The 24,981-nt window shown below is 40.8% G+C and overlaps 3 protein-coding genes and 1 non-coding gene across 5 annotated transcripts; 1 reads left to right on the top strand and 3 right to left on the bottom strand.

Annotated features, from left to right (window-relative positions):
* The first annotated feature begins 1,593 nt into the window (after window positions 1–1,593).
* Window positions 1,594–4,445, top strand: LOC4338515 (uncharacterized). The gene is made up of 7 exons (XM_015784598.3): window positions 1,594–1,870; window positions 2,042–2,113; window positions 2,523–2,590; window positions 3,561–3,678; window positions 3,770–3,853; window positions 3,927–4,034; window positions 4,121–4,445. Exons 1-7 carry the CDS (start codon window positions 1,688–1,690, stop codon window positions 4,202–4,204), a joined length of 717 nt encoding a protein of 238 aa, XP_015640084.1. The 5' UTR covers window positions 1,594–1,687; the 3' UTR covers window positions 4,205–4,445.
* Window positions 3,034–4,948, bottom strand: LOC4338514 (uncharacterized). The gene is made up of 3 exons (XR_010741432.1): window positions 4,564–4,948; window positions 3,937–4,114; window positions 3,034–3,831 (listed from the first exon to the last, which is right to left on the bottom strand). It is a non-coding gene; the product is annotated as an uncharacterized protein (transcript).
* A 2,136-nt stretch (window positions 4,949–7,084) lies between these two features.
* On the bottom strand, window positions 7,085–9,206 carry LOC136351099 (pentatricopeptide repeat-containing protein At3g62470, mitochondrial-like). The gene has a single exon (XM_066310604.1). It carries the CDS (start codon window positions 9,200–9,202, stop codon window positions 7,304–7,306), a length of 1,899 nt encoding a protein of 632 aa, XP_066166701.1. The 5' UTR covers window positions 9,203–9,206; the 3' UTR covers window positions 7,085–7,303.
* Window positions 9,207–15,101: 5,895 nt separating this feature from the next.
* Window positions 15,102–24,981, bottom strand: LOC9268205 (uncharacterized). 2 transcript variants are annotated; one of them, XM_015783276.3, is made up of 11 exons: window positions 24,678–24,981; window positions 23,957–24,074; window positions 23,265–23,361; window positions 19,409–19,515; window positions 19,046–19,168; window positions 18,697–18,850; window positions 18,344–18,404; window positions 17,860–18,224; window positions 16,158–17,766; window positions 15,513–15,944; window positions 15,102–15,325 (listed from the first exon to the last, which is right to left on the bottom strand). In XM_015783276.3, exons 1-10 carry the CDS (start codon window positions 24,806–24,808, stop codon window positions 15,701–15,703), a joined length of 3,009 nt encoding a protein of 1,002 aa, XP_015638762.1. In that variant the 5' UTR covers window positions 24,809–24,981; the 3' UTR covers window positions 15,102–15,325; window positions 15,513–15,700. The 2 variants fall into 2 exon arrangements, with proteins under 2 accessions (XP_015638762.1, XP_015638764.1); XM_015783278.3 differs by having other exon boundaries at window positions 19,046–19,165.

The raw sequence follows: 24,981 nt of genomic DNA, 5'->3' as shown, positions 1-24,981 counted from the left end.
CTGGAATTTGCCCTCTTTTTTTTTTCTGTTGCGGAATAAATAAGGGAGCTCTTCATTGTCTGTCTTATCCATATGGGCATGGCTTCACAATTGTTTGATGAGATTATACCACTGGAAAACTGGCGAAATCCAGTGAAATTTGAACACATTTCACCAAAAGTTTTGAAATTTTTTGAACAGACCGGTTTACCTGGCGCTTTCTAGATTTGAGCCGGAGTGAATCATCTGGAAACTAACGAATATCAAGCGGTTTTCATCGGTTCTGTGAACTCTGCTCTGGTTTAATTAACCAACTAGACCATTGTCCATCGCTCTAGGCTTGCTTTGCAAATAAATGAGAGCCGTCTCATTACAAGAACAGGAACGAATGAAAGTTTACAGCTATGCAAATTCCTACCCAATCTCCTCAATTTGTCCCAGGACCACTTCTATTTTCTGAGCGATGACCCAGATGGACCATTTACAACAATTCCACTAGATTTAGGGAATCGCATTTAACAAAGACCACCTGAAAAATCAATTAACCCAAATTACCTTAAAAGATATGAACAAAATTCCAGCTAATGCATTATCATAGAGTATTTTGCAACTCACTTCGCAGAATTGTTGACAAATACATACTTTTGCTGTCATAATAAATCTGTGAAGAAATAACTATATTTTAAGGGAAAAAATTAACGATAAAAGTATATTTAGGACTACGGGAGTATATATATTACACCTTTTGTCGGTTTATAGACACTGAGGGAAAGAACACATTAGGAAAAGTCCTAAAAGAATATTTGCAATTCCATGTAAGTGGGAAAGGAAAAAGGGAAACAAAAGCATTTGCAAAAGGGGAATGCTTGTGCTCAAAAGGATGAGTGGATTATCTTATCTCTGCCGTTTCATCATGTCATGAGGTGGCATTCTAGTGATTATTGCGACCGTTACTGGCTCTTTCATTGTCTTCTTTCATTGACTCCTTTTTTATTAGTTAGGTATTGAGGCGTCTCAAGTAAACAAAAAAAGAAATTAAAGATAAAATAGTTATCCACCAGCTGGAAATATATATATAAATACAAAATATTTATCCTGAAAGCCAAAGATTACGCGCCTAACGAGCAAGGCGAACGTGCATTAGTTAGGCTCATGATAAATGGCAGATGAGAATACCAGATGACAAAAGGTGACAGTAGTTAGGAACAAAATGAAAGGTTTTATCTTTTTCTTTAACAAATGGTTGGTAGTAGTAATAGGCCCTATTTGGGGGAGCTTGTCCCAGTTGCAGTTTTTCCCAAAAGATGCTTCTGCTAGAAGCTGCCCTAAACAGTCCACACTTCTAAGAATCTGTAGTTACAAATTCTGAAAAATGAACTAAGAAGCCAGAAGCTGGAGAAGCTGGGTTTCAGAGTTTTTTTAGATTCTCAGAAGCTGACTATCAAACAGCTGCTTCTCAGAATCTAAAGCTCCCCCAAACAGGCCGATAGACTAGTAGCTGGTGGGCCCCATGACACAGTCACTTGGATTTTCCTCTTTCCATGAGGTGACTGCTTGCATTTGGTGTTATTCTCTGCCATATATAAACACCACCATTGGTCGCCATGGAGAAAAGAGGGAGAGGGTGAGAGAAAGCAGCAGCAGAGCATATCTTATTGAGCAGCCAAGAAAGCAAGGTATTGGAAGGAATTGAGGAGGAGAGGAAGTGATGGAACAGCATGAGCTTTCTTCTTCCTCTTCCTCTTCTGAACCCTCTTCTCCTTCGTTTTCTTCTTCGTCTTCGTCATCGTCCTCGTCCTCGCTGCTGAGGCAGTGCAGGATTTGCCATGAGGAGGAGGATGAGTGGTGCGCTGCAATTGAGTCCCCCTGTGGATGCTCTGGCTCTCTCAAGGTAGGTACAAAGTTACAAGCTGATCAAGTGATCATCCATCCATGATCCTTCCCTGCATTTCTTGTAGTTGTTACATGCATGATATGGTTCTTGTGATGATTAATTTACTAGTTTGTTAGTGGCTAAAATGATGTGTTTATGGTTTGTGTTTGTTAATTTGTGCATGTGCAGTATGCTCACAGGGGATGTGTGCAGAGGTGGTGTGATGAGAAGGGGAGCACACTCTGTGAGATTTGCCTCCAGGTAGACTCTTCTTTGTGAAAGTTTGTGTTTGATCATTAGTGTACCATATGACCTATTCGTGTATAATGTGAAACAGCTAGCCACTTTTATTGGGGTTAGCTAGAAAGGTGAAATTTGTGCAGGAAAGGTGCCAAACAGCTAGCTCCTTTTTTCTTGTTTATTTATGATTTGTAATTATGTGTAGCTGTGCAACATTATGTTTAGAGGATAAAGTAACAGATTTCTTTGGGGTTAAAAGAAAGTTAGCTAATGCTTCTAATCATAAGCAAAGTGCACTTTTCTTGTGCAAAATGTAAACTTCTGCCAACCTTTCATAAACTATTACACTAGCCGCCTAAATAAGACATTCTGAAAGATTTTTCATGCATAATCCTGTTTTTTTAATAATACAAGATGCTTTTCTTGACAGAATTTTGAGTCAGATTACACCATCCCTCCCAAGAAAGTGCAGGTTGTTGAAACGGCAGTCACTGTCAGGTACCTCCTCCATCTCTTGCATTGTCAATTTCTGATAGGAAAAGATCATTAAGATAATGCTCTTAGGATAAGGTGTTTCTAATCTAAGCCTATCTGGCTAGTAGTATCATGCAACTGTGAACTGTCAACACCAGTAATGTAGCACTGTACATGCCCTTAAACGGAGTCTTAAATCAGTAGGTAACACTCTGTTTTCAACCAAGGAACCAACCAATCATGCAATGAGAGACAGGATTAGCATACTAACAACCAGTGGTTGATGAGATGATCTGTGTAGCCATTTATTAATGTTAAGATGGCCACTCAGGTAGATCCCCCAAGATGTCCTAGATAAGCCACAGGACCCAACCAACAAGGCAAGTATACCTTCCAAACTAGGGACCACAATGACACGGTGACAGCTCTTAAGATGTTAAGATCTATCAATAATACAAGACAAGAAATGCAGTAATGCATCTTGGCATATTACATTGGCCTGATTAGTGGTTCTCCAATGAGATTACAGAGATAAAGCTGCAGCTCAGTTTTCACACAGAACCATCACAACAAAATATAAAAAGAGAGAAAAAAAAAAGAAGCTTCAGCTGGCAACATTTCCACACAGAACTACACTGACCAATTGCGTTAGGCTGTGTGAAATGCCATTATCTGAACAAAAATGTACAATAGGGCATCATGCCAAAAATGACCAGATAGACAGCCAAATCAAACCGTGAAGTATGAGCTGTGGATGCATCGGTGAGGCGTCCTGTCAAGAGCGTGCGTCCAAATCACACGGTGTCAATGCACAAATCCACCTTCCCGGCCATCCAGCATTCCAGCTAACGTGGCCACCTTAGTCACACTCACATCATCACCCGGGGTTGCATCTTGCTGCAAGGTTTCAGCAGTTGCAACCACCAGATCGGATTAGATGGGGGACACATGTGCCAACTCGGTACACTGCCTGATGCAGAGCCTTCTTTTGCAGAGACGAGGAGATGCTCCCTGAGGAACTCTCTCAGGAGGATCAGGAGCAGTATGCAGGATCCGAGGCGCAGACGGGTAATGGAGACTGCTCCTCATGGTGCCGATCATTGACGATAACGGTATGAGACAGCTGAAGCGAAATTGTCCATTGTCTGGCAGGCCGTTCAGGGTGTCTCCTGGATTCTGATATCATCTGTGATTCTTGTGCAGTTCACCATTATGCTGCTGGTGTGGCATCTCATTGCAGTGGTGACAATTGAAGCGGCGGATCACTGTGCATTCAGCCTTGTCACAGTGAGTTCACTATCTCAACAGAGGAGTAAACTAATCAATTGAAATTAACTAACTGGGGAATGTTGCATTGCAGATATTCTTACTTCGGGCTGCTGGAATCTTGTTGCCGTTCTATGCTATCATGCGGATGGTCCGCATGATTCAGCAGGGCCAACGACAGTTTCGGTTGCAGCTGCTTCAGGTTAGTCTTGACTGACTTCTGCTCAATGGCTTATAGGAGCATAATAGTCCGCAGTCATGATACCTTCTCTTCCTCTGTTTCTGCAGGATCAACGGAGAAGAAACGCATCAAACTTGCACAGTATGAGTGGCCAGGAGCAGCACCAGCAGCTTGTAATTAATGTTCACTGAACAAATGAACTTAAATGCTTCTACATTGGAAGGTCACAGGAATGTGCAATATGTGTTGAGGGGAATATGTTCAACATTTGTAAAATTTTAGTATATTTGTAGATAGCATAGTAAAAACCATGAATCTGCAGTCTGATACAGTTTCGACTTACCAGTGCCATGGACGCCTCAAATATGAATGAAGGTTCAAATAAGTGAAGATTGCAACAAAAGAAAAAGACTATTTTTTTCTTTTTTCTTTTTTCTTAATTTGTTTGTCATGACCAAGTATTGGTGTCAAGATGGTATAAACCCAGCATTTACAGAAAACTAAGCTAACACACTAACAGAACTAAGATAAAATTGAGAAAATAAAGTACCTAATCTTGTTCATCCAATCTAAAAGATAATTTTACCACTGGCAGTTGGAGAAGCCCAAGATATGATCAGATTGAAAAGGCACCCACACATGACACTTGAAAGAAACAGGTTGCATCAGTCATGAGACAAGCAGGATTCAATTCATGCGTCTTTCGTAAAATCTCAGCTAGATTTGAGAAGCCAGAGCAATCCGATATCCTGAATGGATGCTGTCCCATTATCTTGATATAAATTAATATGAGAAATCCATTACACTAATCCAGATTATATTTCAGTTACCAGGTGTGTTTATTTTCTTTAAAACAAACGTATATACTGTCTGTACAAGGGACCATCAAAGAACTAAAATAATGCCCATTATACCAAATAAGTCAATTTCAACCTGATGCAGTTTTCCTTGAAAAAACGCATACGTAAATTTAATTCAGGAAATATTAGGACAAGAGCATTCAGTTTTAAGCTGAATAAATCTAAAGGCTAGATTCATGGCATTATTACTATTTTATTTTCTTTCTATCCTGCATACCAAATGTCCTTGAAAGATTAATCAAAGAGTAAAAGCTAAAAAAAAAATACTAACACATGCATCACAAAAGTTGAAATGTGAGCATGTTATATCTGTCAGGTTTAAATTTAAATCAGGACAGTAGGAATCAGAATAAATTAAATTCACCAAACAGAAAAGTACAATAGAATCAAAGAGCATTGCTCATGTTTGGTGTAACAGTACTAAGAGGAGCTAGCTAACTGAATACTGTACATTACCTTGACTCTTACCAACCAAGTGCCAAGTTAGAATCAAGCACCACATGATAGACAGAAAGGTCTCCCATGTGCTGTGGGACAGTAGAAAAGTCTGAGACATATAAAGCCAGATAAGGAACACAATAATACAACGGAACAGATTTATAAAACAAATGTGGCAAATAATTACAACGTACTGAGCTTGCAGTTTTCATAAGCAGTGAAATATCTACAATTAGACACGCAAATCATATTTGTAATAGCATTTAGTAAAGGACGGAACCAGTGCACATCTAATGTTGAAAGGCACAACAAGACAACTCCATGTTAAAGAACCACAGAAACAGAGCTAAATCTTTGATCACATGTGAACAGATCAGCAAACTGTAATACACACAACATTTTTAGTAAAATTGACAAATCTATCCCCAATTGTAAACATATGGCAATGTTGGGTCCTTTGTTTATGCAATGGCATAGCAACGAAGCGAACAAACAGCCAGATAATTGATCTATTGAACATAAAGATACCAAACAAGGAACTTAGTCATACTACATAACACTAAAACAAGTAGCCTTTTGAATAAGACACAGAACATGCCTACCTCTCAAACAAGTGAGTAATGATGCAAAAGTACTTAGAAGTTGAAGTGTGGTATGGAACAAACATTTATTGTTTTTAAGAATCTCAAGAAAGGCATGAGCTATAAACAGGACCAAACATGTGACATCTTAACAATTGACAGTGAAGACTGGTGCAATAGCTCTCATCTAACCAGACTAGGTTTGTTGTGGGGTGATTCGCTTTGTATATAGACATATACTAAAGAATGCCATTCTACAGTATTTTGATAGGAATTTCTGACAAGTGACAGACAATGAAGTAGACAAGATCACAAGATTCAGCTCACAGGAGTAAGAGGAATGATCATATTAGTAAACTGCAACAGAGCTCAAATCACCTTTAAACTAGAATAGAGATCAACAAACATGGACCACATGGAATAAATCTGCATAGGCTCATAGCTGCTGCGAGATAGCATAGGCAAAATAAACCTTAGCAACTTTGCTACGACCACATCTCAAATTGCAGTCAAGACCAAAACTAACAACTGCAGAACAATGCCATTCCTATTTCTACAATATAGATAGCTCTGCTGCTAGTCAAAAAAGAGAAAAAAAAGCAAGATGCCTCATACGGGTATAGTGCCATTGACCACAAAAAAACCTGGTCCTGCACTTGCTCTACTCTGCAGAATTACCAATGAATTAGGATCCCAAAGCAGGGAAATTGGTCAATTTTGAGAAACAAAATAAATCTTAATATACAGCTTTCTTTCAGAATTAAGAACACAAAATATTTGGACGCAATTGAGATTTGCTAACTACAAACTAAAGGCAGTATAAATTGCTGGATGGAACCACAGAGTTGCGGCTCGTAAGTTCCGGCTATCTTCATCCTTAGAACCTACTCCGTCCGTCCCAAAATAAACTAACCTAGGTTGGGATGGAATATAATCTAGTACAACAAATCTAGACATGTCTCTATCCAGATTCGTTGTACTAGGTTATGTCCCATCCCAATCTAGGTTGGTTTATTTTAGGATAGAGGGAGTACACATCAGCATTGCTTAATCATAAGCACCTCAACATACTTGAATTCAACGATATGGCTGACAGACTAAGCCATGGTACGATGCATAATCCAGCATAATGAGTTATTGAGATATACTAACGGAACAAGAGAGAAATGGAAGAGGCACTCCTGAATGAAGATTTAGCGTAACACATGACTGAACTAAAATAAAACTACCATAGGCTACATCATAATTAACTGAATCATTTTGTTCACACATGAAAACACACTAATATTTCATGGACCATTACTATACAACACAGAAAACAACTAGCACCTTTCTCCTAAAAAGCAGGAGCAACACCTCAAATTTCAGCCACCATCAAAGAGATCCACATTTCTGCTGGCAAATGGTAATCTTAGAACGTCCTGCTCTCAGTCTGATTAGGGACATTCCTCTTGACACGTTTTTTCATTCTCTCTGCCCACTGGTGGAACACATTAGACGCATCAAATTTACCTGTAAACTTCACCTTCTGAGCCAATTCATACAATATGTCAGGCTTCCCAGCCTTGGAGAAATCTGCAGCAAACTTATTGTAGTCTATCTGTGGAGTCTTCATCCCTTTTTGGATCATCTCTTCAATGTATTTACATGCCTCCTCAGGTCTACCATGTCGTATATGCCCATTAATAAACACTGTGTAAGAGTTCACATCTGGACAAATCCCCTTCCGGTGCATCTCCTCCCACACCGCACAACCCATCATGTAGTTCCTCCCGCCAAGGAAATATGACTTCATCATCATGTTGTATGTATGGATCGTAGGCTCAAGTCCCTTCTTTATCATCTTTTTATATATTCTTGCCGCATCATCTGGCATATTCCTATTCGTAAGTAGCTTAATGAGAGCATTGTATGTCCGTCCATCAGGAGGGCACCCCTTTTGAGTCATTTCCTCCAATAGGGCTGTCACTCTATCCATCCTCTTTGCATTCCCATATCCCACAAGCAAGCATGTATAGGTGGCGACATCCGGCTGGCACCCAACATCCTGCATCTCCTCGAAGCACCGCATTGCCATGTCCATCTTTCCTCGCTTACAGTGGTCCCGAATCAACATTGTATACGTCCACACATTTGGAGCAGGCCCCTTTGCCTTCATGAGCTCAAACATCTTCACAGCCTCGGGCCGCCTCTGCCCGCGTAGCAACCCCTCAATCATCGTATTGTGCACGACAACATCAGGCTTCAACCCATTCTCCAGCATCTCATTCCAAACCCGCCCAGCCTCCACCAGATTCCTCGCGTTGCACCATGCCAGCATCAGCGCGGTATACGACCGTAGGTCTGGAGCGTAGCGGTCACGCATTCTGTCGAACACCTGATTAGCCTCCCTCCCCAGCCCCTCCTGCGCCAAAGCAACTAGCAAGCAATTGAAGGACTCCACCCCATCGTCGAAGCCGTGCGTCCTCATCATCTCAAACACGCCGACCGCATTCTTGATCTCACCGGCAGCAGCAAACGACTTGATGGCGATCTTGAACGCGTCCATGCAGAGGGCGCCCTCCTTCCCCATCTCTTGGATCAACGCCACCATCGACTGGAACTGCCTCGCCTTGCCGAGGATGTGGACCATCTTGCAGTACGTGATGGTGGTGTGCGCGAAGCCGCCGGAGGCGGCGGCGGCGGCGGCGGCCCACCGGAAGAAGCGGTGGGACGGCCTGTGCGCGTGCTTGAAGCGGTCGAGCACCGCCAGGACGAGCGTCTCGGAGAGCGGCGGCGAGAGCGCGGTGAGCGCCGCCTCGAGGCTCGCGTCAGCGCCCGCGCCCGCGCCCGCCGCGACGACGTCCGCGATGGCCGCGCACACCCGCCCCACGTGCTCCGGGTGGCTCGAGTCCGCATGCGCCGGCGAGCCCCCCTCCCCCTCCCCCTCCACCTCGTCGCCGTCGGATGCCGAGCAGGTGGAAACGCACCTCGCCCCACATGCCAGCGGCGAGAGCAGAGGGAGCGAGGCGGCGGCGGCGGCGGAGGTCAGATGCGGTGGGGGCAGCGGTGAGGGGCGAGGAGGTGGGCGATGGGGGAGTGGCAGTAGAGGCGGAAGTAGACGGTGAGGGCGATGGAGGAGGCGATGAGGGCGAGGAGGAGGAGCGTCGCGCACGGGCACAGGAGCACCGTCGCCGGCCCGGGTTGCCGCGGCGGGGAGAAGGGCGGCGGCGGCGGCGACTTGGAGGTCTCCATGGACGGCGGCGGCGGCGGAGGAGGAGGAGGAGGGGAGGAGGAGGAGGTAGGTGGTGGGTTTGGGCTTAACGGCCATGGACGGGGATCCTGCCACTGCGTCGGTGGAATTTTGGTGTTCCCCTTCCTCCCTCCCGTCTTCCACTGTTCCGCTGTAAAAATGTAAAATCCTTTTTCGGTGCTTTGCTGTAAATACCTAAGGCATCCGCAATGTTGTGTTTAGCGGGTATAAGTAGCATTAGATACTCTTTTTTCTTTTAACCCGATAACAATACAGTAAGAGCAAGTATAATGAGCTATATGCCTACTATAAGTTTATGTGGAGAAGAGATGTGACAAAAAGTTAAGGGTGTTGGCTTTCATACCAGAGCTAGCTTAACACAAGCTTCAAAACAAATACAATTAATGTATAAGTAAGAGATATAGAGAGGAGAAGAAAATTATAGCCAACCTTATAGCTAATCTATTATATATGTTGGCTTTAAGATTGGCTAATAGTAGGAAGTGAGCTCTATTATTATCCTTGCTCTAAGAGTCATAAGTAGTTACTTCCTTCGTTTCACAATATAAGTTATTCAGCATTTTCCACATTCATAGTAATGTCATCTAGATTCATTAATATGAATGTGGAAAATGTTAGAATGACTTACATTGTGAAACGGAAGAAGTAGAACCTAATTACACAGGTACAATCAATAAAGAAGAGTTAAACTACAGTGTTTCTGACAAAAAAACAATTATAAAAGGGAGCTGGTCATTGCTTTCCAACCGCTGTTCTAGCTGTTGCTTCTTGCCAATACTTCATGCCATTTTACAGCTCCATACTCTAAAAAATACTTATATGACTTGTAACTTGTTGAATCAAAACATATACATTCTATCAAATAGAAGAGATGGATCCCTCCAACAGAAGTTTATAAAAGAATTGCAGGCATGATATTTATCATATACTTCCTCCATCCTAAAATGTAGCTACTTAGTATGGGACGTGATACCACCTAGTACTACGAATCTAGTACTACTAAAATGTAACTAAAGACAAATATTTTAAAAATGATTCATAATCAAAGATTTTAAAGTTTGACCTCACCCTTATTTAAAACGACAAGTATTATCAGCCCGGAGGGAGTATATGAATCTAATCGGTGGCAAGTTTTTTAGTCAAGATGAATTAAAGGACAAATATTGAGCCGAACCCATACAACCACTCTCACCGAAAGGACAAATATTGAGCCGAACCCATACAACCACTCTCACCGAAAGAAGAGAATAGTTGAGGCCTTATGCAATTAGCAATGGGTTGAAGACATATGACACAATATGACGTCTGCCCTTCTCGAGGAATACTTTGTTACATGGCGTGTTGGCACGCCCAACTTACAGCCGTCGAAAGAAACTAAAGACACAATAAGATGGAAGTGGACAACCATGAGAATATAGTGCAAAGTCAGCATATGAAATACAATTTAGTAGAATAATTGAGGTGGCATCATGCAGTCAAACTTAGAGAACATGAATACCTACCAAGTGCAAGATATTTGTTTGGTTTATATTCGGTATTCACGTAGATGCTAGATGCCAGATGAACAATGACCCATGGTCTAGGTTGGAGCAAAGTCGACGGTGACAAATTATCAGCAAAGGAGACGATGAAACTACCTATGGCAGTGACAAATTATCAGCAAAGGAGACGATGAAACTATCTATGGCAGTGAGTACCTTAGAGCAGAGGAGAAACGTTTGGAATGGGTCAAAACCCTAAGCCACATGGGCGTTGAGCAGGGTACAAAGTTTCATCTCGTGCCACACAAAAAATGCATTGGTCCATTTCCTAAACCATAGTCTAAATGATAGTTTTACAGTTTACACTGATCCCAATGTTTTCTAATTGTGTGGTCTAGTTAGTATAGGACCGTTTTTGACTGACTAGATGGTTAAATAGTCTAATTCGCAATTTAACTTCTAAAATGGACGAGAACCGTTTGTCTAGCATCTAGACACGGTCTAGACTGTCTAGACTATGGCTTAGGTGAACATTGTTCACTAGCACGGGATCGGTTATCTCTAACGGGCTTCAAGCCTCATCTCTTTCGGGTAAGGCCCCCGCCACTAAGCAAATGTCACTGGTGTGAGAAAATATCTCAATCGGGCACCAGGCCATCACGGATGGATGTTATCTCAATCGGGCCAACAACAAAGCCCGTCACAGATAAGATTGACCAAGCAATACGAGTCAAACCAGGTTAGGTAGGAGCCCGTCATGGATGACTAATCATCTCAATCAGGCCTTAAGGAACAGCCCGTCACCGATAGTTTTGACCTACCTGTTGAGTCAAAATAGTCCCGGTTTGGATGACTTATCTCTATCGGGCTTACACCAAGAGCCCGTCACAGATGACTATATCTCTATCAATCTTTATTTAGAGCCCACAGATGACTATATCTCTATCAATCTTTATTTAGAGCCCACAGATGACTATATCTCTTTCGGGCATTTTAAAACTGCCCGTCATGGATGATTATGTCAACATGTACTGCGTGTATGTTCCATACAGTCATAGCAAGCCTTCTTTCCTTTCACGGTTTATCCAGAAAGATTACCCAGTGCGGGATAATCATTAATGGTGCATAACAATAGAACTTGTAGCTTGAAGTTCTCCTGACCATATGCATCCCAAGTTTCCACACCTTCTTTCTAGAGAATCTCAAGATCATTGATAACAGGCTCCAAGAACACATCGATATCATTGCCGGGTTGCCTCGGACCTTGGATTAATAAGCACAACATAATATATTTCCTTTTGAAGCACAACCATGGCGGGAGGTTATAGTTCGCAATAAGAACTGGCCAAGTATTGTGAGAACTGCTCATGTCTCTAAAAGGATTCATGCCATCCGTACACAAACATATCCTCATGTTTCTGAGGTCGGCAGCAAAGTCTTTGTGCTTTTGATCGATATTCCTCCATTGAATCGAATCCGCAGGGTGTCTTAGCAAACCGTTGTTCCTTCTCTCTGTGGCATGCCAACATACTAACTTTGCTTCCTTGGGGTTGGCAAATATTCTCTTGAAACGATCAATGATGAGAAGATACAACACAACCTTCGCCGGACCACCTCGCTTCGACTTCTTTCCCTCCCCCACACTTTTCTTTAGCTTGTATCAAGAAGCCTTGTAGACAAGACAAACATCTAAGTCCGCATATTGTTTGTGGTACAATATGTAGTCGTATGGACAAGCGTGAATTCTACGGACCTCTAACCTCAGGGGACACGAACTTGCTTTGCTTCATATGTCGTCTCGGGCAATGTGATCTCTTCAAGAAGCATGGCCTTCAATATTCCCAAAAGTTCTGTAAAACTCTTGTATGCCCATCCACTACTTGCCTTCAGCTTCATTAGGTTCAAGGTAGCTGACAATTTGGTATGTTTTTGGCTTGCATCTGGTGTATAGAGGTGTCTCCGAGTCACTAACCAACCTGCTGAACTTCGTGGAATCTCTCTCGTTGTAAGTTGGGTCCTCGACGTCACGTAACATGTCTTGCAGCAGATCAGGGTCTACATTAACCATTTCACCGCCCAATGGAGATGGTATAAACATGCCATGCTCATCTTCATCTCCTTCTTCATGATTGTCTGCACCACTTGTCTGCAACTACACCACTTCCCGATTTTTACTCTCCATACTTCACCCAACATGTGTATCCCTTCATGAATTCCCCCGTTGTATGAAGTGAGAGTGTACGTCCATTCTGCTTTCAAACATATTCTCATTCTTGCAATCTCTACATGGATAACACATGCATTTGTTGTTTCTTCTTTTCCTATCCTCCTCCGCAGCGTTCATAAAACTTAATGCGCCATTTCTATACTACTTGCAATGACGCTTCAAAGTAGTCGCATACATCTAACTTCGATCCACCGCTGCAAAAATGAACAAAATATTAGTTAACATCTTATAAAATAAGTACTACTAAATTAATAAGAAATTATTAGTAACTTTTTACTTATTTTCATGATTTTCCTGCTTTTCTTTGGAAAAAAAATGATAAAAATTCGCTCCCTTCAATCTCCCACAAAAATAGTGAACTGTGGGAGTCAGACAACAGACAGGTGGAGTATTTATAGTGTGCAAAATATATCTCAATCGGTCCAAAGAAACGAGATTTCTAACGGGCATAAATAAAAGCCTGTCACCGATATGAATCATCGGTGACGGGCGTTAACCTCATCTCAATCGGGCCTTATTTGGAGCCTATCACCAATGTTCTTCATCGCTGACGGGCTTAGTAGTTGGGCCCGATTGAGATATAGGAGGTAATTTCAATCGGATCTAACAGTGTGCCCGTCACAGATGAGTGTCATCGGTGACAGGTTATAGGTATATACACCTCGATTATGTATGTACGAGTACATCTATAACAATGTTAATTTAGGCCCGATTGAGATGACTTTGTTCTGACGGCCCACGAAACCCAAGCATGTGAGGGGCCAGTGGCCAAATAACTATTCCTATTAGCTGTGCATGAAGAATTTGAAAATCGCTAAACATCTGATTTTGGAGTGCTCGGTCACTGTGATGTATGGAATGAAACCTTCACAAAGTTGCATCATCAAATGAACAACACCTAAGACCATAGCAGCCTTCTTGACTAGTTACTCCCTCCGTTTCAGTTTATAAGACGTTTTGACTTTTGTCAAAGTTAAACTATTTTAAGTTTGACTAAGTTTATAGACAAATATAGTAATATTTATAATACTAAATTAGTTTCATCAAATTAATAATTGAATATATTTTCATAATAAATTTGTCTTAGGTTAAAAATATTACTACTTTTTTCTATAAACTTGTTTAAACTTAAAAGTAGTTTGACTTTGACAAAACGTCTTGTAACTTTAAACGGAGGGAGTAGAATGGTTGTTTCATATAACAAGTATGCAACATATTCCGCGCTTGCTGAAATTTTGAAGCCTATTTAGCGAGAATATCTTGACATGGCAGTAAGCCTATTTACCGTTATAAGAGTATGTACCTATACAAATCATATATACCATTTGGCAACTTGTACTTTGTTTCTTCTGAGATAAATAGAAGGCCCACTTGCCCAAGCTGTTTTTTTTTTAAAAAAAATCTAACCAGATAGAGCAAACATGTGACAAAATTTGAAGGAAATTCACTCTAAATTTCTATCAAAGAAGATTAGCAATTATGTTTTTTTCCTACATTTTAATTGCACGGGATGGGATCAAAGCTATGGGTGTAATCTTTTTTATCGTTTGTCAAATGCAGGCCAACTCGGTATCTATACGTCCAACTAAAATGGAAGATTTTTGCTATTTTTTATTTTTATTTTTTATAAGATTCCCGTGTTTCAAAGGAGACCAAATAAAGGTCGCTTTACTCAAATCAACCTTATAAAATTACATTCCAATTTTACATAACCAGGTGGCAAGCACAAAGTAACAGGGTAACCAGGTATACATTGTGCTGGTAAGCATACATTAAGCTTTCACCCAAAGAAATGGTACTACTGGCGAAGTGAGCATAGCGTCTATATTTGTACTGTTTCTAAAAAAAAAAAAGTACAACTCCATTTCATAAACTCATGTAGGCTTGGATGTCTACTTTTTATAGTGGTGTTCGGGAGGGAGAGAAGGTTATGAACTTCTATCTCACGCATGTAAAATAGGTTGGCTTATTAGTGCATTAACAATTAAATATTAGCTATAAAAACTTAAAATTTAGATTAATATGATTTCTAAAGCAACTTTTCTATTAGATTTTTTTTTCGAAAAAAAGTATTTTTGAGTAGTTTGGTAAGCGGGCACGTGAAAAAAAAATGAGGGAGTATAAATTAGGAACATGTAATTAAAAACACTCTCAAGCATTGATGGAAACCGTCAATTGAGAGATTTTAGCAAGCAGTCATCTCGTTATTTGTTTTAAAATTAAAGAGAGCAAAATGGACGTGGCAGGATTGAGCAGATAAAAAAAAATGGATCACGGCAGTCAGATTTCAAGAATTACATATTGACCATACATGATTGCTTTTTTGTGCAAATTATATCTGTATTCTATCGTACCAATATCAAATGATAATGTGCACAATTCCTGTTACCATGAACTATACAGTTAATTAGGATCCTACGTTGGAAAATTAAGTACAGAAAAACATCTAAAGTGATCCCTCCAAACATTAGTCTGCAAATCAGAAAAAAGTTGAGTTATTCACAAATACCAATTTGAATAAGAAAAAACAACTTTTGAAACTAGCAAAGGATGCAACCAGAAAGCATCAAAACGTGCTATTGCCTAATGCAAGTAGACCTCAACAGAGCATGTCATGTCGCAGCAAATTAGCTGATTCATTTGTGTAAGAAAACCTCACCTGGCATTCATCACAAATAATCCAGAAAACTTCTTGTTTGGAGGAGAAAAAAAAAACCACTTTGGCATGACAAAATCTTCCCATCAAGCTTTAAAAACTGCCTGCTTTTGAGAAGCGTCCTATCCAAGACCCAATTCTGTATAAATAAACATATGAACAAGACAAAGTTGCAGCCAGGGATGGATCTCTCATTTCATGGCCAATGATGCCGCTGACGCCTCAGCTATCAACGAGAGAGGCTGACGAGCTTGGAGGCAGGCGCCGATGTCAAAAGGGTGAATCTCAGCTCCATCAAATATAAGATTGACTCCAGGTAAGACCACATCTTTGGTGTCTGCATCATCCGGTTCTGGTTTTGCTACAGGTGTGGTGGGTTGGTCCTCAGTGACAGATCTTGTGGCAGCTTCATACACAGGGGCGAGAGCGTATGACCTATTAGAGTTTTAAATTTAGAATGGAATGATCCAGTGGCAAAATTAACATTACAAGAATCATATTAACCTATACATCACAAGAACAATGTATTGAGTTGCATACTGATACACCTGCCAGTTCAACCCAAAAGTTTAAACCGATGAGGAAGGACGGTTAATTCACTTTACCGCTACACTATGCGGTGCAGTTCTTTTTATGTATAGAACATACCTGAGGATGCTCCCGTCGAAGCTTAGAACTTCAGTGAAGCATTTCTGCCGTCTTGCAACTTTCAGTCTGTCATTCTCACGGGGGGATCCTCCAGTGGTTGGCGCCACTGTGTCATGAAATGGACTCCATCTGCCACTGACAATGTTGATTAGTTGGCGCGGCGAGTTCTTTGAACTGCCCCTTTGATTGAATAGCCTTGCTGTTGGACCAGTTGCTTGGTACTCAGCACAAAGTTCTCTCAGCCTCTTTCTCACATTCTGCATTGCCTCGTAATGTTCAGTGAGGTCATCTTTTTGAAGCATGTGTGACTCGATGACCCTTTCGCATATTTTTTCACATAACTTTGGATTGAACAGTGGAATTCCAAATTCCAGGCTCAAAGGTATCCACTCATAATTTTCATCCTTTGAGAAAATTTCATTGGATTTGCTTATCCTGTGAAGCCTAACTAAACTAAGATAACCAACTGTGCCCAACTCGACTCTACTGGACAGATTATATAATAGCGAAGACAAATTTAATATTTTCTCCTCAGGTAAATCCATGCTGGCTACTGTGGATGCAATTGACCCATCAGCATTTTTCAGGGGTAACGGGACATCAACGGTGACAAGGTTTCCAGTTTCATCAAGATCATTTAAGCTCAATGGCTGCACTATAACAGCAGAATGCTTTGTCATTGAGTTCAGGTAATGCAGCAGAAGGCTTCCCTTTACTAAATTCCCTTCGAACTTTCCTCCTAATCCACCCACCACAGATTGATCCCAAGACCATATCAACGCCTTTTCGCAGCTGGCTAATGGTTCAGGCAGCATCCTCAAACGGTGTCCTTTCATAAACACAGCAGATACTGGGCCACAACTCCCAGATGTATACAGTGCAAGCTTCATCCAAGGTGTCATGGAAGAGTAAGAAGGTGGACCAAAATGTACTAGGCCGGCAGTGCTGGGTAGAAGTACTGATGAATATGGAAGAGGAATCATAGACACCATAATGTCATAGTCCCTGACAAGTAATCTTTCAAGTGTTGTTGCGGACAGTGAAGCCAAGCTCTCGCAGCGAAGAATATTGATCCGGTAACTTCTTTTAGTTTTCGACAAGGAACTACTGTCAGTTGATCCATCTGGTAGAGGGGTTTTGCTCGTATCAGAATCATTTTTGTCTGTGCTTTCCTTACTTTCAGAGACAATACTTGAGGGTGATGATGTACTCGCATCTGCAACATCTGAGTCAACCATTGGGTGGTCTGCTTGTGACAGTTCATTATGATGATCAGTATCTGCAGTGTCGACGGTTTCAAGTGAACCTCCATTACTCTTAACAACATTACTAATGCCCTCATCAATGCTTTCCTTGGATAAAGTTTTGGAGAAATTCTCCTGCAGGCAGAATTCCTGGCTGTTCGGTTCAATAGCTTCATCTGGTGATGTCCCTCCAGACAGCAAACACTCAAGGAAGCATCTGAGGCTAAAAGCATGATTTGCAAATTCCTGGAGCACACCTTCAAACCTCTTTCCTTCTAAACTAGCAAGGTCCTTGCATAGATCAGCAATGCAAGAATCACCAAGCTTTCCGGCCTCGTATAGTGTCACAGCATGAGACTTCAGACCTGTGATACGTATGTGAGAAAATTATTACCAATCAATGACATTGAACAGTTCCCTGCCTAGAAGTAGAAAATTAGTAACAAATGGAATATAACCTGGAGATAATGAACCCATCATCAAGTACGAAGTTACATTGGCATCAACAATGAAACCCACATAAGAAGCCCCAGATATTCTCCTGGGTCCATCGGAATCACTGGTGAGCAATGCATGACCTGACCTTTCTGAGTTGATACTCGTAAGTGAACCTTCGTCATCATCACTAAGAATATTACTAGGTATTGTAGATCCATTTGAATCTCTAAGAATGGAGTCTGCATCCATAAGCTTTACAGCCCAACCCAGTCGACAAGCAAATGATGCAGCTGCCTGAAGCTGATACAGGTCAGCCTGCAACGTTTTAGCCAATTCAGCAACTGTAGCATTTTCACTTGATACAACAAATACAGCATATAGTAGTCTGCAAACAAGAAAGGCGTAAAATCATTTTAATAGCTACAGATGATTCTTGCAATGCACTATAGTTTAATAGGGAATGGAGCTCAGTTGTGTGGAAGAATACTCAAGGCAAGTACTCACTCTTCAATTGGATCTTCGTAAGACTGATCCTTATTTGACACAAAACCTTCAAGCCTTGATACTGAAACAACAGGACAAGTACAGAACTGAACCAATTGGCATTTAGGGAGAATTGAGCTGTGTTGTAGTTTCGTGTCTACAGAATAATACCCTCAATATACACACACTGTTAGTGCCTCTAAGGATGTTATAGGTTTCTAACTGATATTGTACTTATCAGCAGTTTACCGTTACAAGCTTGAAGCAACTGTGCCATTGAATTATAGGCCAATCCTCCAACAATTTTATGCTAAACCATAATAATAGAAATCATACATAAGTATGTAATGACATAGATTTCTCCGAAACCATACCTCTGAAACGGTCCTCAGGATAAACAGCCACATCGAAGTATACCATTCCTCTCTTGTAAAGACCATTTATAACCTTCGGATCAAATAGAACATAGGAATTATCTTCGTCCTTTGATATTTTATCTATTGCTGATGCCTCTGCTTCTGAAAGCCTCTACAGTAAAGTAATATTATCAATTACCAAAAAAGAACAAGGTACTTTTGAATCTTAGAGAGAAATAAGTTTAACTAACACTGTTGTATGCCATCATGGTAAGAAGAGAACCACAAAAAAAAAAAACTCGCTATATCATTCTGTTAAAAGTACAATATCCTTGCACAAAGAAAACTTGTCACTGATGAACCTAACCTTAAACTCTTCCAATGTGAAGTTGACAAACCGAACTCCCCACCATGGTTCTATTGCTAGGTCCGCAGGGAGTGCTGGCAGCAGCTCTTTCGCAATTGATTTGCTCAGCTTCCACATTATCTTCTGACATAAACGAGTGGAACAAATAAAAATATAACAGCGAGAAACTAGGCTAGATATGTTCATTTTCTGAACATACGATAAGCACTTGTGCTGCATTCAAATATTACAGTCCATTCCTACATCACAGTAATAATGCTAAAATATTCCCGTGGATTCACTAATTAAATCTTGTACCCTGGCAAGAATATAAGAACCAATAATATCATAGACGACAGATCATGATATGGAAGGTAATGATACCTTTGATCTACACTTGTTCATAATATCGATAAATTCATTTCTCCCAACACCTGTGATCCTCAGGGAATCAGCAGCACTGAAGTTTGGAATACTGTCATATGGTTGCTCTGCCAGTATTATCAACAATATACAAATATAAAGAGGTGCGCACAAAACATAAGTCTCCATGATGAAGATAAACGGATTGTAAAATTGTTGTATAGTAACCATATATCAATAAATGCAATATATAAACTCAAAAGGTACCACATATTACAAGCTAGAATCAGAAACGTATTGTGAAGAGAACAAAAGGTTCCTCCATTTTAAATGGTATAAACTGAAACCATTTTAATCAGGAAAGCTTTGTCAGATGAGTTATCCTCTGAGGACTGGAATCAGAGATATGAGATGGAAAATGAACTAGAACACATTTATGAGATGGAGGAACTCTATTGGCATAAGAGATGTGGTGAACAATGGATCCTTGAGGGTGATAGAAACAGAGTTCTTTCACAGGGTTGCCAATGGAAGAAAGAGGAGATGTACTATTACTTCCTTATGGGATGGAGACACAGAACTAACAACTAAGTCAGAAATCAAAGACCACATTGTAGGATACTATAAATCCTTATTTAGAGCTGACCCTCCTTCTAATATTCATCTTTCCCAAGAGGTTTGGAGAGATAACTTTTGCTTATCAAATGCAGCTAGTGAACATCTGATCAGACCCTTTGAGATTGAGGAATTAGACAAAATAATTAGAGAAACCAAGCTAAATACAGCACCTGGCCCAGATGGTTTTAGTGTACCTTTTTATAGAGCTTTTTGGCCCCAAGTAAGAAATGACCTCTATGAGATGCTGATTTTGCTTCACAATGAAGAACTGGACCTTAAGAGGTTGAACTTTGGTGTTATCTCTCTGATCCCAAAGAGTAGCAATCCCACATACATTAAGCAGTTCAGACCTATTTGTGTGTTGAATGATTGTTTCAAATTTCTCAGCAAGGCGGTAACCAATAGATTGACAGAGGTGGCAAATGATGTCATTTCCCCCACCCAGACAGCCTTTATCCCAGGAAGGTTTATCCTTGAGGGGTGTGTTATTATCCATGAGGTGCTGCATGAGATGAGAACCAGAAATTTAGAGGGGATTGTTTTGAAAATTGACTTTGAAAAAGCATATGACAAAGTGAGGTGGGACTTTCTCATAGAGGTGATGGAGAGGAAAGGCTTCCCTACTAAATGGATTAGCTGGATTAAAAGCTGTGTGATGGGAGGTAGAGTCTGTGTAAATATCAATGGGGAGAGGACTGACTTTTTTAGAACTTTTAGAGGCCTCAGGCAGGGAGATCCTCTTTCTCCCCTTCTCTTTAATTTAGTTAGTGATGCCCTAGCTGTAATGTTTGATAGTGCCAAAAGGGCTGGAGTTCTCAAAGGGTTAGTTCCTAGTATTTTCCCTGGGGGGATCACCCATCTCCAATATGCCGATGATACTGTTTTGTTCATTGCTAATGAGGATAAACAAATTGTGGCAACAAAATTTATTCTGTACTGCTTTGAAGAAATGGCTAGTCTTAAGATCAACTTTCACAAGAGTGAAGTGTTTACTTTGGGCATGAATGAGATTGATACTTTGAGGGTTGCCCAAATGCTTAATTGTCCTGTGGGTTGTTTTCCTATGAAATACTTGGGCCTTCCCATTAGTCCAGACAAGATCCTTAACCATGACTTCAAGTTTTTGGGGCAGAAGTTAGAAAAGAGACTAGGTACTTGGGGGGCTGGAGACCTATCTCATGCTGGTAGAGCTGTCCAGATCAATGCTTGTCTTTCTTCCATACCCTCATATGCTATGGGGTTCTACCAGCTACCAGAGGGTGTACATCAGAGATTTGACAAGATAAGAAATAGATACTACTGGGCTGGTAATAAACTTAAAGGAAAATACCATATGGTCAAGTGGGAGGATATGGCTTTTCCAAAGGACTTTGGAGGTTTGGGGTTTACTGAAACCAGAAAGATGAATATTGCCCTCCTGGCAAAATGGATTATTAATATTGAATCAGATGATCAGAGTTTGTGTTTAGAGGTGCTCAGAAGAAAATATCTGCAAGAGAGAGGTGTGTTTCAATGTAAGTCTGATTTTGGCTCCCAATTCTGGAGAGGCTTACTCAATGTTAGAAAGTGGTTGAACCTGGGGGCTGAATGGAAAATTGGTAAGGGGTCTCATGTCTACTTTTGGAAAGACACCTGGTTTTGCAACTGTCCCTTGAGTGTGAGGTACCCAGCTGTGTTTAGGATTTGTAATCAACAAGAGGTGATGGTGTCCCATGTAGCCCAAAGGAGACTGGAGTGCTTCTCTTTTGGAAGATCCTTTGGACCTGAGGAACTGACTGAATGGGGGGAATTAACAAAAACCATTGATGATTTAGAGGTGACTGATGAGGCTGACAGATTGCTTTGGGGATTAGCAACAACCAAGAGATACACAACCAAATCGATGTATAGAACTCTGACCTTTAGGGGCTTGAGGGAGGTGAATTCAGATATGTGGAAAAGTCCATGCCCTACGAAAATCAAACATTTTCTATGGCTAGCTCTTAGAGATAGGATTCAGTCGGCTGAACAATTGAAAAAGAAAAAACGGGAGGGATCTGAGTCATGTCAACTCTGTGGGAATTTAGAATCAACTAATCATATTCTCTTTAACTGTGACATGGCTAGGTTAATGTGGTGTATTTGTAGAGATGTTCTGAACTGGAATGTAATTCCTCGCTGTTTCGATGATTTCTTCCTTTTGTGCAGTAGTGACACTAACCCTTCCTCCATTAGAGTTTGTATGAGTATGCTTGCTGCTGTTTGCTGGAATTTGTGGCTGACTAGAAATAATATGGTTTTCAGAGATAGATTGCTTTACTCCCCACTAACCCTGGCTTTCCAAATTGCTTCTAATCTTTTGCAGTGGAGGAAGCTCTGTCAACCTGAGGATGTGCCGAAGCTGGAAGTAATGGTGGATAGGATCAAGTCAGTTGCGTCAAGTCTGAAACCGCAGAGGACGGGTGTTGGATAGTTTCCTGATGTCTTGAGTCCCTTTGATAAGTGATGTTGGCTGGCTGCTAGAACAGCAGACTTTGATATTCATACTGATAGGCTCTTTAGCTACGGTTCTTTCTCCCGCTTTTTAATCTGCTAGCTGATGGTCTAAGTAGAGTTGTCACGATCTTTTGCTAGCCCCTGTTGGCTCCTGCTTTTCTATGTCTTGATGCTACGATGTATGCTGGTGTCCCCAGCTGGAACACTGCCTATGTGGCTTTCTATAAAAAGCCGGGTCTATGACCTTTTCTAAAAAATAAATAAATAAATAAACTGAAACCATTTTAAATAGTATAAACTTTTTAGCTGATTAAAATTCACAATCAAGTAGAAACTGAAACTATAGCCAAGCTTACGTAGTTGTCAAGGTGAACAGAAACATTTTTAGTAGTATAAGTTATGAGTGAGAAATCAAAACTACTATTTGGATAGATGAATTTTAGATATTGATGCAGAAACAGCGGTGCATGTTACATCACACATATGGAGCTTTGTTTCTGGTAGAATATATGTATCTAAAATTCAAAATGAGTCAATGTGGACATTGCATAACGGCATGTCAATCAGCAAGTACGTGATGCAAGTAGGTGGAATGTTATAATGAGGGTGTGTTTAGTTCCTGAAAAAAGTTGGAAGTTTGAAGAAAGTTGGGAGTTTAGAAAAAAGTTGGAAGTTTATGTGTGTAGGAAAGTTTTTGATGTGATATGATGTGATGGAAAGTTGGGAATAGGCGGGAAACTAAACACGGCCTGAGATGCTTTGCTTTCTATTAATAAGCAGTTACCATTCTTCATAGCTTCAAAAAGCACATCACAGTAATATTTGAAAGGTGATATCCTCATTACTCGACAGATGTGGTCTGCAAGATGGTACGGGTATAACTACAAAAAATTAATAAAAAGTAGCAGTCATGAAAGCTTTCTAGAAAAAGTAGTCAAGCCTAGTAATAAAATTACTTTCTCCGTTTCACAATGTAAGTCATTCTAGCATTTCCCACATTCATATTGATGTTAATGAATCTAGATAGATATATATGTCTAGATTCATTAACATCAATATAAATGTGGGAAATGCTAGAATGGCTTACATTATGAAACGGAGGGGGTACTTCCTAGTTAATTGAAAAATTGTTAATGTATGGGCACAAGAGGTATACAAGGATACAACCCAAAGAAAACATTTTAACAAAATGTAGCTGTCATGAAAGCTTTCTAAAAAAACTAGTCAATCATACTAATACAATTACTTCCTAGCTAGTTGAACAAATTGTTAATATGGCTGCAGGAGGTATGCATGAATACAACCCAAAGAAAAAAATTATTAACAAAAATGACAACAAGTGTATATTGCATATGAAATCAGTCAAAACATACCATTTCACAAATTGAAGTATGAAAACAAAGAGATGCAAAAGGTGTTTCTCCACTACTTCTGAATGCTGGTTCTAATTAATTGAGAGAAATTTGAGCAACATACTGCAAGGTTCCTGCGGAGATAGCGCATCAACTCCTCATAGTATTCTCCCTCTTTGCAAATTTTGCGCGCGAAACAGGAGGTCCATGGCAATCGTTTTCGTATGCAATAATCTACAATCCTGCCATCAATGTATTTAGGAAGCTGGTCATCACTCATCAGGCATACATCTTTAAGAAACACCCAAATGCATTATGCAAGACAATACTCTGAAAATCCTGAAACTAGGTCAGAAACCAAAAATAATTGTCCTGAGTTATCTAACAAGATTATGCCATTCCACATTTGTGCTACCTTGGATGGCTGAATTGGTGCAGTTGGGCCCTGTGTGGCTTCCATCAAAGGTACTGTACCATTGATAACCCAGGCCCACTCACACTAACAGGCCAAACCCAGATGATAATGGTAGGCGACATCACATGGGCTACACAAGTCGGTGACAATCCCGGATAGTGGATAATTTGAGGAATTAGGATAATGAACATTTCGGTTGATTAACCACGAACATGACTTGAAGAATTTAATTGACATTCCTATATATAAATACTTTAATCAGATCATTCGCCCATTCATATTCCTAAACACCCCAGATTGCGTCCCAAAATCTCCAAGCAAAAAAGAAAAGGAAAAAAAATCCCCATAATCTAACCGAACAAATTAACTTGCGAGCAGAAATGGGATTAATGCGCGGATGGATGGAATGCGGGGTAGATAGATATTATACCTGCGGTGCCAGTCGTCCTTGGAGACGAGGGCGGCCTGGATGCGCTTGGGGAGGCTCTCCCATGGGAGCTCCTCCCTGATCGCCTTCACCATCATCTGCTCCTCCACCGTCGCCGCCATCTGCTGCTGCATCCTCGATCGATCGATTAATTCCTTCCCCACCACCACCACCTCCTCCCCTCCCTCACTTCAGGATTGATTCCCCTCTCGCCGATCGAGCAATGCGCGCGGATGCAGAGGAGAGAGAGAGAGAGAGAGGGAGGGGGATGTGCGCGAAGAGGAAGGAGCGCATGCAGAGGAGGAAC

Source organism: Oryza sativa, chromosome 5 (assembly GCF_034140825.1).
Source record: "Oryza sativa Japonica Group chromosome 5, ASM3414082v1".
Taxonomy (NCBI): Eukaryota; Viridiplantae; Streptophyta; class Magnoliopsida; order Poales; family Poaceae; genus Oryza; species Oryza sativa.
Note: the sequence above shows the minus strand (reverse complement) of the source record. Positions and strands in the feature narration are given on the sequence as shown.

Excerpts from the sequence above, each read along its gene's own strand:
- LOC4338515 (XM_015784598.3), top strand. The coding sequence starts at position 1,688 with ATGGAACAGCATGAGCTTTCTTCTTCCTCTTCCTCTTCTGAACCCTCT. Across the intron at positions 1,871-2,041 it reads GATGCTCTGGCTCTCTCAAG|TATGCTCACAGGGGATGTGT; the intron begins GTAGGTACAAAG and ends GTGCATGTGCAG. Across the intron at positions 2,591-3,560 it reads GAAACGGCAGTCACTGTCAG|AGACGAGGAGATGCTCCCTG; the intron begins GTACCTCCTCCA and ends CTTCTTTTGCAG.
- LOC136351099 (XM_066310604.1), bottom strand. The coding sequence starts at position 9,202 with ATGGCCGTTAAGCCCAAACCCACCACCTACCTCCTCCTCCTCCCCTCC.
- LOC9268205 (XM_015783276.3), bottom strand. The coding sequence starts at position 24,808 with ATGCAGCAGCAGATGGCGGCGACGGTGGAGGAGCAGATGATGGTGAAG. Across the intron at positions 19,169-19,408 it reads TGAACAAGTGTAGATCAAAG|AAGATAATGTGGAAGCTGAG; the intron begins GTATCATTACCT and ends CGTTTATGTCAG. Across the intron at positions 18,225-18,343 it reads TACGAAGATCCAATTGAAGA|ACTACTATATGCTGTATTTG; the intron begins GTGAGTACTTGC and ends TCTTGTTTGCAG.